The 13,162-nt window shown below is 46.3% G+C and overlaps 1 protein-coding gene and 1 long non-coding RNA gene across 7 annotated transcripts in view; one reads left to right on the top strand and one right to left on the bottom strand.

Annotated features, from left to right (window-relative positions):
• The window catches only part of LNPK (lunapark, ER junction formation factor), a 64,740-nt gene extending 57,426 nt beyond the window's left edge, over positions 1 to 7,314 (bottom strand). Inside the window, exons 1-4 of one of the 5 annotated variants that reach the window (XM_019480566.2) lie at positions 7,224 to 7,314; positions 3,078 to 3,168; positions 1,529 to 1,573; positions 101 to 288 (exon numbers count right to left, since the gene is read on the bottom strand). In XM_019480566.2, coding sequence (XP_019336111.1) covers positions 101 to 288; positions 1,529 to 1,573; positions 3,078 to 3,104 — 260 coding nt within the window. In that variant the 5' untranslated portion in view covers positions 3,105 to 3,168; positions 7,224 to 7,314. Of the gene's footprint in view, positions 1 to 100; positions 289 to 1,528; positions 1,574 to 3,077; positions 3,169 to 6,658; positions 6,936 to 7,029; positions 7,135 to 7,223 lie in introns of those variants that run through there. The other 4 variants (XM_019480565.2, XM_019480568.2, XM_019480567.2 and 1 more) reach the window with 4 other exon arrangements.
• Positions 7,312 to 11,278, top strand: LOC109281422 (uncharacterized). 2 transcript variants are annotated; one of them, XR_009462089.1, is made up of 5 exons: positions 7,312 to 7,398; positions 7,947 to 7,990; positions 8,269 to 8,609; positions 9,749 to 9,878; positions 10,981 to 11,278. It is a non-coding gene; the product is annotated as an uncharacterized LOC109281422 (long non-coding RNA). The 2 variants fall into 2 exon arrangements; XR_002088071.2 differs by lacking the exon at positions 8,269 to 8,609.
• The last annotated feature ends 1,884 nt before the right edge of the window (positions 11,279 to 13,162 follow it).

Here is a 13,162-nt window from a genome sequence, read left to right as displayed (position 1 = left end):
GAAAAAAAAAAAAAAAAAACAGAAGCCCCTGCTGAGAAGTACTTTCCATCTCCTTCTAAGAAAGAGACAGCAGTTAAGAAAAAAGGCATAGTTTACTTACATCAATGGAAATGCAAAAAATGGAAGTGTCATAATCAGCCTTGCTGTCCATTCATCAGGAAGACACCACAAATATACAATTAAACAGGTAATAAGATAAAGAACTGAAGAGTAGAGAAGTAGTCTTCCAACCCATAGCTTCTGCAGCCTCTGATTTTTTTCTCTGAATTCTTCTAATGCTTGGATTTCCTGTAAATAAACGTAAGTTTATAAATGTAGATATGGTTTACAAAGTAAATTGGTATTTTCATTTTCTTTGTCATCTTACTAGGTTTGCTACCTTTATAACATTTGCTAAATTTAAATGGTTCAGTTTACTTTTATAAAGCTTTTACACAAACAGGCTTCTTATACTTGACAATGTATAATTTTCATAACATGAACTATATCTTAATACAAAGGTTGTGATATGAATCACCTGCACTCCACTAATGATTCCTGGGCACTACAGCAACTGGAACAACAATATTAATATTGGAAATGAATATAGTTAGCTATCTTAGTATGATTTAGTAATTTGGAAACAAGAGTGAGAATTAGCACCATTTGACTGGCAACCTTTCTATAGTCACTAAAAGGGCTCCTCAAAAAAGCATCGGTACTCCAACTGTAAGTGGCATTTGTTAAACTTCAGATGTGCCCTAATTTAATAGTATCATCTTCTCATGCGAGTAAGCTAAAATATTTCAACCACCTTTTCAAGTAAGTTTTTATAGGATAGAGCACTGAAATTAAGAATCATGAATATTTGAATACTGTTTTTGACAGATTAATTAATAATCTAGAAGTATTCTGCTGTGCTATTATTTCGACTTTACTTTGAATGACGACAGGATCATCCACATTTTCATTAGCTACACAATGAAAACTACCACCAGCATATTTCAAAATACACAATTTTCCTATGGACCACTGGCACCTGTATCAAATACCAAGTAGAATCATACTAAATCACTTAATTATTTATTCTGTCCTTGCCCAACACCTCCCTTGGAAAACTCTGTAACACTTAACTTGAACTGGAAGTTCTGCTAATGAACCTAGTAAACAGAACTTTGCTTTAGTGAAATGTTTCTGGGGAACACAAAATGAGAGCTTAAGCATTAGCCATAATAGGATTCTACAGCTAGGCCACCCTTAGCATTCCTTCACATTAGCTTGAGTACATATGCAGACAAACAATAAAGTTTGTCATTGTTTGAGTAAATACTGCTTGTGCTTAAAAAGAAATGCTGACGGTTCTACTCCCTTTTTTTTCTTTCACCTAAAATCCCCAGCCTCCAGTACATGAATGCTGTAAAATAAGCATTCATATAATACTTATTTCCATATTTCAAAATTGCCACACTTTTAAAGAAATGACCAGATACCAGAACCATCTCTAAATTAAACAAAAACAAACGGGCATAATGAAGAGCCAAATACATACCTTATCAATTTTCTCCAATACTTCTACAGTAGAAGGTTTTGCCTGCTTACAGAGAACAGAAAAAAGGTTTTAAACTAATATTTAAAAGCTGTAGATACCCAAGTGTCCAGCATGGCAATAGCAATAGTCAACCAGCATAACAGATTAAAGTATTTTCATTCCAAGATAAAAATAAAATTGTACTTTCTCTCAAGTTTCATTTTTATTAACTAATCATCAGGGTTTTCCATTTCCCATGGAAAAACAGAGCAAACCATGGATTTTCCCCTTTACTAGCATAAAATGAGGGTTATGCCCCTCACTGCTGTCCCCGCGCACTGGGGAAGTGTCACCAGGGCAGTGTGGAGCTCACAGGGGCAAGCAGCTGCCCTGAGCAGCCCCGCTGTGCCCTGCAGCACCCAGCTGCACACACTGGGCTGCGGAGGCCCCAGGGGAAGGCAGCAGGGCAGGGAGCACGAGCCTGCAGCATGCATCCACCCCACACAGATCTGTGGAACGTGGGTACCCCTGCCCCTCGGGAGTGTGCACTGTGGCACACCATCTTGCCAGCAGCCCTTCAAACAGGCAGCGCCCCCCTCTCCACTTTCCCACCCCAGCAGGCTGTTGCCAAGAACTTCCTTTGGTGAGCCAACGTTTTATTTTCGGCAAGTTTTTTCCCCCTGCAGATTTCACAGATTCTGCAGGCAATGCTGGATTTCGCGGCATCCATAAAATCCGTTAAATCAAATTCGATAGGTCCCTTCTTATCTCACAGTGGCACAGTGCGAATGCCAAGTAGAAAAGTATTCATGCAGGCCAACACAGACTGACCTGTCCCCTGCCCCTCTTCTCTTACAGCTACCAATATTTAGAGGCCTAGGAAGTCCAAACTTGGAGGTTTCAGCCCTACTGAACTGCTTAATACCCACCAGTGGCAACATGTAGGGGTTGCACATGCACCCCCTGATTAGCCATCCTTGCCACTTAGGCAATGGGAAGGGGGGGCAGCAGGAGCGCCAGTGGCCACCCTGCAAGTGCTGGCTGATCGTTGCAGCCACTCCTGGAAGCAGCCGCAGCGATTGGCCATTGCGGAATCAACCCCAGGGGTCCCCCCGGGCAGCAAGATTGGCGGTCGGCGGGACTGGACGCGGGGGATGGGGGGGGGACATCCCCCCGACTAAGGTAGCACCAGTCGCCCTTGATACCCATACAAATTCTCCAAACTTTCAATACTTACCAATCCAAAGTAAAATCCAAAAGGAAGGAAATAGGATGCAATAAAAACATAAGACAATCCTCCGCCACCACTTACCCTAAAAGAACTGGAATAATCATCAGATTCTGAATCCAGTTACACTATTTTCCATTTGGGTAGTATGAACACTTTGTTTGGCTACCCGCTTCTAACCAAACAGGCCACTAGAAAAGTTTAGATTCAAGCAATTTAGAGACTTTCAGCATTATGACTAAATTCAGGATTCTAGTTGGAGGCATATCAAGTTATTTAAATAAAACTATTGCAGCGTCAGTCTTACAACTAACTTTTTATATCATAACAGCATTTACTTACCCTCCACTTTGAAATGACTCCACCCATCTTTTTTGCTCGAGAAGATGTGTTTGTTTTGGTAGCTTTAACAATCTTCTAGTGGAATTCACAACTAGAAGCAAAAGTAGTGGCAATCAATTACAAATACTTCAAACAATGTATTTCAAGATTTTAAAGATATTTCATAAATGTTTTCCAATATCTAAATCAGGGCTCTGCAATTTTTAACAGGCCAGGGAAACAAGCCCCACAGGTCATGTGCCATGGGGATGCACCTATCCACCCCAGCTACTGCACTGTGTACCCATCCAAACACCATCTCCTACAACTACACTATGTGGTAGGGTCACCCTTAGCTCCCCAACCCATGCCACACTGCACTGCCTTGTCCCTGGGACAGGGACAGGAAGCAGAAGTTGGAAGAGTGTGAGGGAGCCTGTTGCAGCCAAAGCTACAGAGAGGGAGGGAGGGAGGGAGGGAGAAGACGAGCAAAAGCCTGGTGGGAACTCAAGGGTCACAATCTAACTCTTTGCATGCCACATGGTCACCCTAGTCATGTATGTCCTGGACTGTCTGGGACAGTCCTGTATTTCATAGGCCATCCCAGCCAGTAGGTGTAAATAGAATCAAAAGTCTCAGATTCGGCTGCTGCAGACAAAGGCAAAGCGGGCAGCCACCTGTCAGTGCCCAACCCAAAGCTCATAAGTCAGGCTGCCCTGATCTAGATTATGAAGTGATACAGCATACACTCATTTGCCCGTAACATTCTAAACGCCAGTCACTATTTGCACAAATCACCCTTCAACTATTAAAGCATTCTATTAACTAGCTGACCACAATTCTAGGGAAGTTTATATTTTGCACTGGAGATCTTTACCTGTCAGAAAACATTTTAAAAAGTGAGTACAAGACGATGGGCGATTAGAAATCAATTTCTAGTCTTCATATAACTACCACAAAAATATTATTTAGCAAATGGAAAAAAAAAAATCTTAAGAACCTGGCTTCTAAGTAGTTATAGATTAATTTCAAGTGCAGATTGTTTGGAATTAATTCAGAGCATTAAGATTTCACACAAGTTGTGTTCTTGAGAACTATCAGACTGGCATCTCTAAAGCCTGCACTTTATGCAGCGAAGATATAAAAGGCAACAGTAATTCAAACAGTCATGTATACTTCTAGGTTTGCAAGAACAAGTCCATTCTCAAGCCCACCTGGGAATTGGGCTGAAAACATCAAATTACTTCCCAGACCTGTGAGTAATAATCAGATGGGCAAGAACTTTCAGTCACTTGCTGGTGGGGTGGATTCACACTAAACATGTAAATGGAAAAACTGGAAGCTCAATTCTTCAATGTCCTCTTCTTTTTAAAACTGGAAATATGGTAACCCTACAGGAATGCAGCCCGACAGCATGTAGAGCAGCACCCAGCAGGTAAGTCTGTGGAGGGGAAAGGGTAGAGGGAGGCAGATCAAGGCCTCCATAGTGAGGAAGGAAGTGGGGCAGGGGAAGGGACTAGAGCGAGTAGGACTCCAGGGCTAGGGTCAGGGCAGGTCATGGGGCTGAGTGGCAGGCAGTTCGTCCAGGGGCAGAGGGTTGGGGGGTGCGGCACAGTTCTGCTGCTGCATATACCCCTAAGGGAAGCATGGGGGACATGCTCCCCAGATTTGTGAATGGGGCGGAGGCAGCAGCCAGTGGAATTTCATTTAACTCAGATTTCTTCTCCAAAAATGTTTAAGAGGATGCTAGAACAATGCAACATAAGACAGTAGGTATAGCATTCATCTTGTAAAATGGTGAACAGGCTACCATGCAAGAAGCCAAACATTCTAACAAAAACCAGAGCTACACGCACACAGTCAAGTCTTACAGGTTTTCTGAAGCAATCTGTAAAGATGCTATACAAATCAGTATTCGAACTGCAAGAACAGAGGGACAAATCAACTTTATTCCTGCTAAATTACTAACTAGCAAAGGAGCAAGTTGCAGAAAAGGAAAACTGCAATTGTCTGGGTCCCTTATATTTGAAGTGTCACAAATCAAAAGTACTATAATCCACTGGGATTTCAAACAGTTAACAGGATATTTTTTAAGCATTGAGACTCTGACAACTTCCATTTGGCAGGTCTGTATGCAAAGCACTGCAGGTTTGGGACTTTCTGAGTAGAAGCTTTGTTATTGACAGCTTCTAGGAAAAGATGCCATCTTCACTGCAAAACAATAAAAGAGATAAGCTACAACACAAGTGTCTAATGATTCTCTAGTACATTTGGATCTTTCAAGAGTTGCAGTCAAATATAATCATGTTTTAAGAGGTGATGTCAGTATCAATCCTCTATTTTCAGAGAGTTGTGAAACAAGTTGTGAGAAGGAAGTCAGATAAAGTGCTGATGCAGCTACATTTTCATACAGGCCAGCATGATGATGTTGTACATGTACTGCTGTAGAAGGCAGAAACAGTTGATACCATTCCTTAAAGTTATATCCAACAACCAAAAGTAAATTCATTGATTTACATACAGTGCATAATCACAGTGCTACTTCAGGCTTTCCCTATTAAACTTCTCCCACTAATCACTTTCTTCTTCTGCCTCGACCAATAACAAATAATTCTACAGCTATACTCCTCCTTGCTAAGGCTTCATTTGGTCAGTTCATACAGAATTCCTCTTTTTACTCAGTCATGGGACTGTTGCAGTAGTGTCTACATGTATACATGTTTTCCCTTGTCAGATAATATGTGGCAACATTACTAATGCCTTTCTATACCATTTAAGACAAAAAAATATGGAAGTGTTACTGTTAATGCCCACTTTCTGCCTCGCTAGAGAAACCCAAATTTGATGACAGTACTCAGTATAAAAGAATACTGCCTATCTTTTGTATGCAAAATGTATTTAGCACAAGCCAGCATGAAATTTAATCAGCAGAATTAGAGGAATGACAGTCACAAAGGAGGGCTTTAGGCTATCTTTGGCAAGTGGACTACAGGGCTTTAAGCCAGCTATAAACATATCAAATCAACATATCAATTCAAGTGTAGGGGAAACAGCAAGCAGCAGAGGTAGACTTGCTTATTTCGCTCCATGTTCGGACAACCGAGCTGCATGAGTTACACAGACTTTTCTTCAGGACAGACCAAGCTCTGTGCATTTTGTCTCACTTTAGCTAGAGCTCAGGTAGATCCCAAAGGAGATCAACAGTCCTCTAATAAACAAGTTCCCTGCTCTGTCTCAAGTTCATCTGCACTGCTCTAGCAAATGGCCTTCCTTTTACAAAATATCTATTAAGAAAAAAGTTCAGACCCTTTTATTATAACAGGCACAATCTAGTCTCGAGCTTGAAAGTCACTCCAAGTCATCTACAGAGACCTTAATGACTAACGAGCATTTACAAATGCATTTTCAAACGAGATGGAGATCAGGCTGTCATTTCAACTCGGAAAATACCTCGCCCAACTGAACATTCTCCCTTCTTCCTCAAAACCGCTTCTGCCACCTGGGGCCTGCGCTGCCCAGCCACCCTCCCGTCTCGCTCTCACTCCTACTCCCACTCCCACTCCCTCCCGGCCCGCGGTTTCTCCCAACCACCCCCTGCTAACCCGGTAGCTGAGCTAGCTTCGGGGCCCCCAGGGCGGGCTGCCCGCTTCAGCACCTCGGAGACGGAGCCCTGCAGGAGCAGCCCGGCCCGCACCGCCGGGCGCCTCCCTGCCTTCGACGCGCGCGTCCCGGCGGCAGCTGGGCAGCGACCGGCGGCACCGGACCCCGCTGCCGCAGGCGGCCGGTGTCGGGACCAAACCCCAGAGCGCCGCGGCGCCAGCTGAGCCGAGCCGAACCGCGCCGCACGCAACCGCCCCCGGCCTGGGCCCAGCGATCCTCACGCGCGGGCGGGCGGGCGGGCAGGCCGCCCGCCTTCCTTCCTTCCCTCCCTCGCTCGCTCGCTCGCTCCCCTACCGCCCCACCCGCGCGGTACCTGCCGCGGGCCGCCCCCCGCATCCCACCGCCGCCACCGCTGAGGGGGAGCGCGGCAGCCGGGCCGCTTCCCATCAGGCACCGCGCGGGCCGCGCAGCCAATCAGCGCACCTCGCCTGCCCCCGGCTCGGGCCCCACTACAGCAGCTGCGGGGGGCGGGGCCGGACTGGGCGGGGCTGAGTGCCCCTGACTCACATCATGGTCCAAGCGACGTCCACTGCGGAGACGTGGTTCCTTGGGGCAGGGTTGCAGGGCCCGGGTGTGGCAGCGCGGCGGGAGCCCGGCCCGGCCCGGCCTTCGCACTCGGGGAGCTTGAGGGCAGGACCAGCGGAAGGGAGCACGGCGCCTTGCTGAGGAGCACGGAGTTGCTGTGGGCATCGGGGCTGGCTCGGTCGGGCTGTGCGGGAGGAAGGTGGACAGAAGTCACCAAGCGAAGGGGCTCTGCCCCGGGCCGTGTCCCTCCCACACGGCTCATCCTCTTCCCTGGGAGACACGCAGTCAGGACCTGTGGGGCAGGACCAGGGGGTCACAGAAAGCGAGGGTGGGAAGGGACCTCAGGCGGTCACATCCCATCCAACCCCTGCTCAAAGCAGGACCCGCCCCAACTAGGTCATCCCAGCCAAGGCTTTGTCTAGCCAGGGTTTGAAAACCTTCAAGGATGGAGCTTCCACCACTTCCTGGGTAGCCTGTTCCAGCGTTTTACTACCCTCCTAGTGAGAAAATGATTCCTAATATTTAACCTAAGCTTCTCTTGCTGCAACTTGAGACTGTTGCTCCTTGTCCTGTCATCTGCCCGCATGGAGAACAGTCTGGCTCCATCCTCTCTGGATCCGCACGTCGGGTAGTTGAAGGCTGCTATTAAATCACCTGTCAGTCTTCTTTAGGCCAGTGGTTTTCAACCTTTTTTTTCATTTGCAGACCCCTTTGGAAATTTTGAATGGAGGCTTGGACCCCTTTGAATTGTAAGTGTGGGTATTCACATACTTTTGATTCATAGTTTCATAGTAGCTAGGGTCAGGAGGGACCTTAACAGATCATCTAGCCTGACCCCCTGCCACAGGCAGGAATGAATGCTGGGTTCACAAGACCCCAGGCAGGTGATCGTCCAACCTCCTCTTGAATTTGCCCAAGGTAGGGGCGAGGACCACCTCCCTGGAAAGTTGGTTCCAGATTTTGGCCACCCTAACTGTAAAATATTGCCTTCTGATCTCTAACCTAAACCTGTTCCTTGTCCCTCCAGGTGGTGCTGGGGAGAAAAGGGCTCTACCTGTTTGCTCTTGATCTCCCCTGATGAGTTTGTAGGCAGCCACCAGGTCCCCCCTCAGCCTCCTCTTGCTGAGCCTGAACAGGTTCAGGTCCTTCAGTCTCTCCTCGTAGGACCTGTCGGGCTGCCCTCTCACCAAGTGGGTGGCCCTCCTCTGAACCCTCTCCAGGCTGGCCACATCCCTTTTGAAGTGCGCCGCCCAGTACTGGATGCAGTACCCCAACTGCGGCCTGACCAAAGATGCATAGAGGGGGAGTATCACCTCTCTGGACTGGCTTGAGATGGACCTTTGGATGCACCTTTGGATGCATGACAAGGTATGGCTGGCCTTGCTGGCTGCGGTCTGGCATTGGCAGCTCATGTTCATCTCGGAGTCAATAATGACTCCCGAGATCCCTTTCCGCCTCTGTGCTTTCAAGAAGGGAACTCCCCAGCCTGTATGTATGCTGTGGATTCCTTCTCCCAAGGTGCAGCACCCTGCATTTGTCTACATTGAACCCCATCCTATTCTCATCTGCCCACTTTTGTAGTCTGTCTAAATCTAGTTGCAGCCTCTCTCTCCCTTCAAGTGTGTCCACCTCACCCCACATCTTAGTGTCATCAGCAAATTTGGACAGCATGCTTTCCACCCCCTCATCCAAGTCGCTGATTGATCATAGTTATCTTTCACAGACCCCTTAGACATGGTCTGTGGACTCCACGAGGGTTTTGCGGCCCACAGGCTGAAAACCACTGCCCTAGACTGAATAAGGCCAGTTCCCTCAGCCTCTCCTCTTAAATCACGTAGGCCATGTGGGCCAACAGGCAGTATAATCTCCATTCACAAAGACAGGCCTCAATCTCCCACCTCTCCCAGCTCCTGCCAGAGGGGAAAGCTGGGTAGACCCTTCTGGGGTTTGGGGGAATTCCATACATATACACTTGATCTGAGCCTTCAAGAGGCCGAGGGGTGGGGTGGGGTATAGAAACTGAATGAAATTTCCAATAAAACCTGTTTGTGTGCAATGATCATTTACTGGACCACATCATTTCTCTGCATAGTCAGAAATTATGAGTGTTTGACAGTGTTGCCATCCGTGTTCCCTGCTAGTGTAGTTTCCCACTTTATCACAGACATGCAGCATTTTACCATTAATTTCTGAAACACACTCATACTTCTCAAGTGATTTGCTGCTCTGGGTTTTAATTAGGAGCTACTCTTAAATACCACATTGAAGCTTTAAGTTGTGCAAAATAAATACACACTAATTTTTTAAGACACGACAGCTGCTTTTCAGAGCCTGTAGTTACTTTGGGGGGTGTTATTTCTATGTCATCAATTTGTAGCTAAACAGTTTCTGAAGAATTATTCCATTACTCTTTTGGTTGTAAGATCTGTTTGTTGACATTCTCTTAATGTTCAAGAAGTAGAGGAAAATGGTTTTCAAAAGGTCTTTGTACTTTGCTTTCCCATAAGGGAGAATACAAGTTTGTAAACTACCTGAGCATGATGTCAGACTTGTCTACTTCGCCTTTTGCATGTTGGGAGGAAATTCATTTAACCTGAAGATAAATTACAGTATTGGGATCAAAGCAAAAACACACAGGTATATGCAGTTACAATAATAGCCATACACTGGAAAAGTGACAAGCCAGCTGCTTCTGAATATAATAAGCTCAACAGTATTAACTCTTTGAAATGTCACCCAGGCAGGATGTGTTCCATTTTTTCACATCAAATACTCTTTTTAATAGAAGAATCCAGCAACACTTAACATCCATTGGGCAGCTGTTGTGCAGACATTGAAGTCTACATAGACCAGAGATGTTTGCTCAGCCCCTGTTCCAAGGGCCATATCCAGCCCCCTCTGTCATGTAATCTGGCCGAGGGAGCTCCACACTGGTCCAAAAATTTGGTGACAAGGGAGTGGTGGCACCACTCCCCTGCTGCCAAATTTCTGGACCCTTGAGCCCTAGACCCTGTATGATAGATACCCAATCCCAACGCACAGGAGTGGGCAGGGGCAGCACCAGGCTTCAGGGGTTGACCTCAGTACACAAGGCCCGATCCAGGCACTTGATCGGCAGGGCTGTTGGGGGCCTAGTTCCAGCATGTAGGGCTGAATGGGGGGGCAGCATGGAGCCCCCAAACTGATCCTGGCATGCAAAAGTGGCACCAGGAACCAATCCCAGCACACAGCACTGGAAGGGGGTGGGATAAGGCACCAGGGCCTGTTCCTGGTGCATGGCACTCAGGGCTGGTGCCAGGCCCCAGGGCCCAATCTCAGTGCACTGGCATCAGATGCTGGCTGGGCAGGGTCTTATCCTGGTGCATGGGGGTCAGCTGAGGCCACATGGGCAGGTGCGCAGGCAGGGCCAGGCAGAGACAGTGCAGGCCTGATCCTGGCACGTGGGGCTTGATCTGGCCCACAGACTGGCCGCACATCACTCCTCTGACCTGTGGAGCCAACAGTTTGACCAGAACTGACACAGACTATTCCCAAGACAAAAAGCTTTTGGCTTTCACTGTCCCTTGTCTTCCATGAAGCATTGTCTTGACAATCCATTGGAAGCTTCCTCTATCCCTCCCTCTATCTGTGTGACCATGTAGGGGAACATAGCAGTCAACTATTTTTTATTCTTCTGCTTTTTCCAAGAGAATGAAGACATTGTGTCCATATTCATCTTTGTTATCTTGTTCCGTTTCAGGTAGAGTGGCCACTGACACATCCCCAGAATACAGGACATCCTCTTGGTAAGGTGTGGGACCACTGGCCCTCTCAACCAATCAGCGATGAGGGGCAGGGCTGATACCTCCTTGGCCAATCAGCAGCAAGGGGTGGGGCTACCACAAAAAGGCAGAAAATTGTACCAGCCTTGACTTATTGCTCACCATATTATAAAATATTAATTCTTTTTCATTTTGCACTTTTATAGACATTTAATCCAAACAGTAGCAATTTTGTTCATGAGTACCAAATTAATAAAAATAATTATTATAACTTTATTTGGATTATAACATTTATTAATTTTCATTCTATACCAATAAAGTAAAACCAACAAAAATAATAAAATATAAATAAATAAAATACAATAAGAAAGCAAAATCATAGCATTACAAATAGATAGCTAAACATACATACTATAAACTTAGTCTTAGTCAATACTAATTTAAATAGAAATAACACTACAACTCATTATACTAGGCAGTACCTTAAAAGAGATTGTACTTTTGCCCGTCCCAGGCCTCTTTCAGAAGTTTTTTGTTCTTGAAGAACTCGGAGTACATGTCCTTACATCCCCCAGTTAAATTTATGCATATCTGGAGATCTGCTTTCACACTGCCTACCTCCAGCTGATTCCTTTCATTTTTTCAAGCTGCTTTAACACTGTCTACCTCTGGTTTATTCCTTTAATTTCTCCAAGCTGTGATCATCAGAGAAAAACGTCTCTGTATGAGTACTGCTGCATGGTATTGAAAAGATGAAATAACTTATTTTCATCAAGATTCTCAAGTTTCCCTGTGAACCCAGGAATCTGCCCTGGCCACACTCTGGTCAGGGCTGGGCAGAGTGGGGTTGGATGCCTGTGGCAGTGTAGCCAGGTGCCCGGTGGAACCATCCCTTTTTTCCCCAGGAGACAGACAGGTTTGCCTGTGCAGCAGGACACCCCACAGACTCACTGGGCTGCTCTGTGGGTAAGAAGACAGTGACAAGAGCCTCCTCCCAGTCTCACCTGCATTCCAGCAGATACAAATGCAATGTTCCACCTGCTTGATCTCAAAGACATAGATAGCCTTGTGCTGAGGCAGTGCAGGGGGTGTGTGGGTAGCCCAACTGCCCGGCCCTAGCAGCTCAGCTGCCCCTGGGGCCCGGGGCGACCTGCACAGGCCCAGTTGAGGATCAGGGAGCTCAGGCATGCAGCAGCACCACAGCCTTTGCTCTGCCTGCACATGCACTGCAGCTATGACTCCTCCCGCAGGTGCAGAATGACCAGCCCCTGGGATCCTTGTGTCTATTTGTACAAATGCAAACTGCAGGCAATTCTGGGAACTGTGAAGTCAAACAACAGTTTCCAAAGTAGGGAACTACAATGGTTCAGGAGAAGACATGAGAGATGAGACACCTGAAGTCTACCTGGAACCTCATATTCTACCTTGTATGATAATTCAGAGATGAGACACCTGAATTACCATACAAGACACCTGAATTCTACCTGGAACAGACCTCTAATCTTCCGTTTTTCTTGCAAAACATCTTGGGGGTGCCAAACAAGGCCTAGATAACAGAAGTGCTTTGGGTTTCACCTGGGTAGTATTACGGGATCCAGACCGATACCTTTGAAGATCACTGTCATAGAAATATTTATTTACACTCATTTAAAATAGATAAACCTGTGTGTCAAAACAGGTTATGTTAGCTAAGATAACATTGCATTTGTAGTTTCTATTAGAACTAAAAGCTTCAATAAGAAAGCTGTTAGAAACCTGCAGGTTAGCTCCCTGGAGTTCTGCTTATACACATACACAGTTATACTCTCTCACTTCAATATCCAGAATCTGATGTACACTCTTGGAAGGCAGTTCTACTCTCGTTTAATTAGAACTTCTTAGTCTCTCTACTCAGGGTTTTACTGATAGCTAGACTACCATAAGTGGGAATATACAGAAACACCTCAAAGAATTTCATAGACTTCATAGACATTAGGGCTGGAAGGGACCTCGGAAGATCATCGAGTCCAGCCCCCCGCCCAAAGGGCAGGAAGTCAGCTGGGGTCATAGGATCCCAGCAAGATAAGCATCCAGTTTCATCTTGAAGGTGTTCAATGAAGGCGCTTGAACAACCTCCGGCGGCAGGCTGTTCCAGACCTTGGGGGCTAGGACAGTAAAGAA

The sequence above is a fragment of the Alligator mississippiensis genome, chromosome 4 (assembly GCF_030867095.1).
Source record: "Alligator mississippiensis isolate rAllMis1 chromosome 4, rAllMis1, whole genome shotgun sequence".
Lineage (NCBI taxonomy): Eukaryota > Metazoa > Chordata > Crocodylia > Alligatoridae > Alligator > Alligator mississippiensis.
The sequence above is the reverse complement of the archived record's forward strand: the minus strand, read 5'-3'. Positions and strand labels throughout refer to the sequence as shown.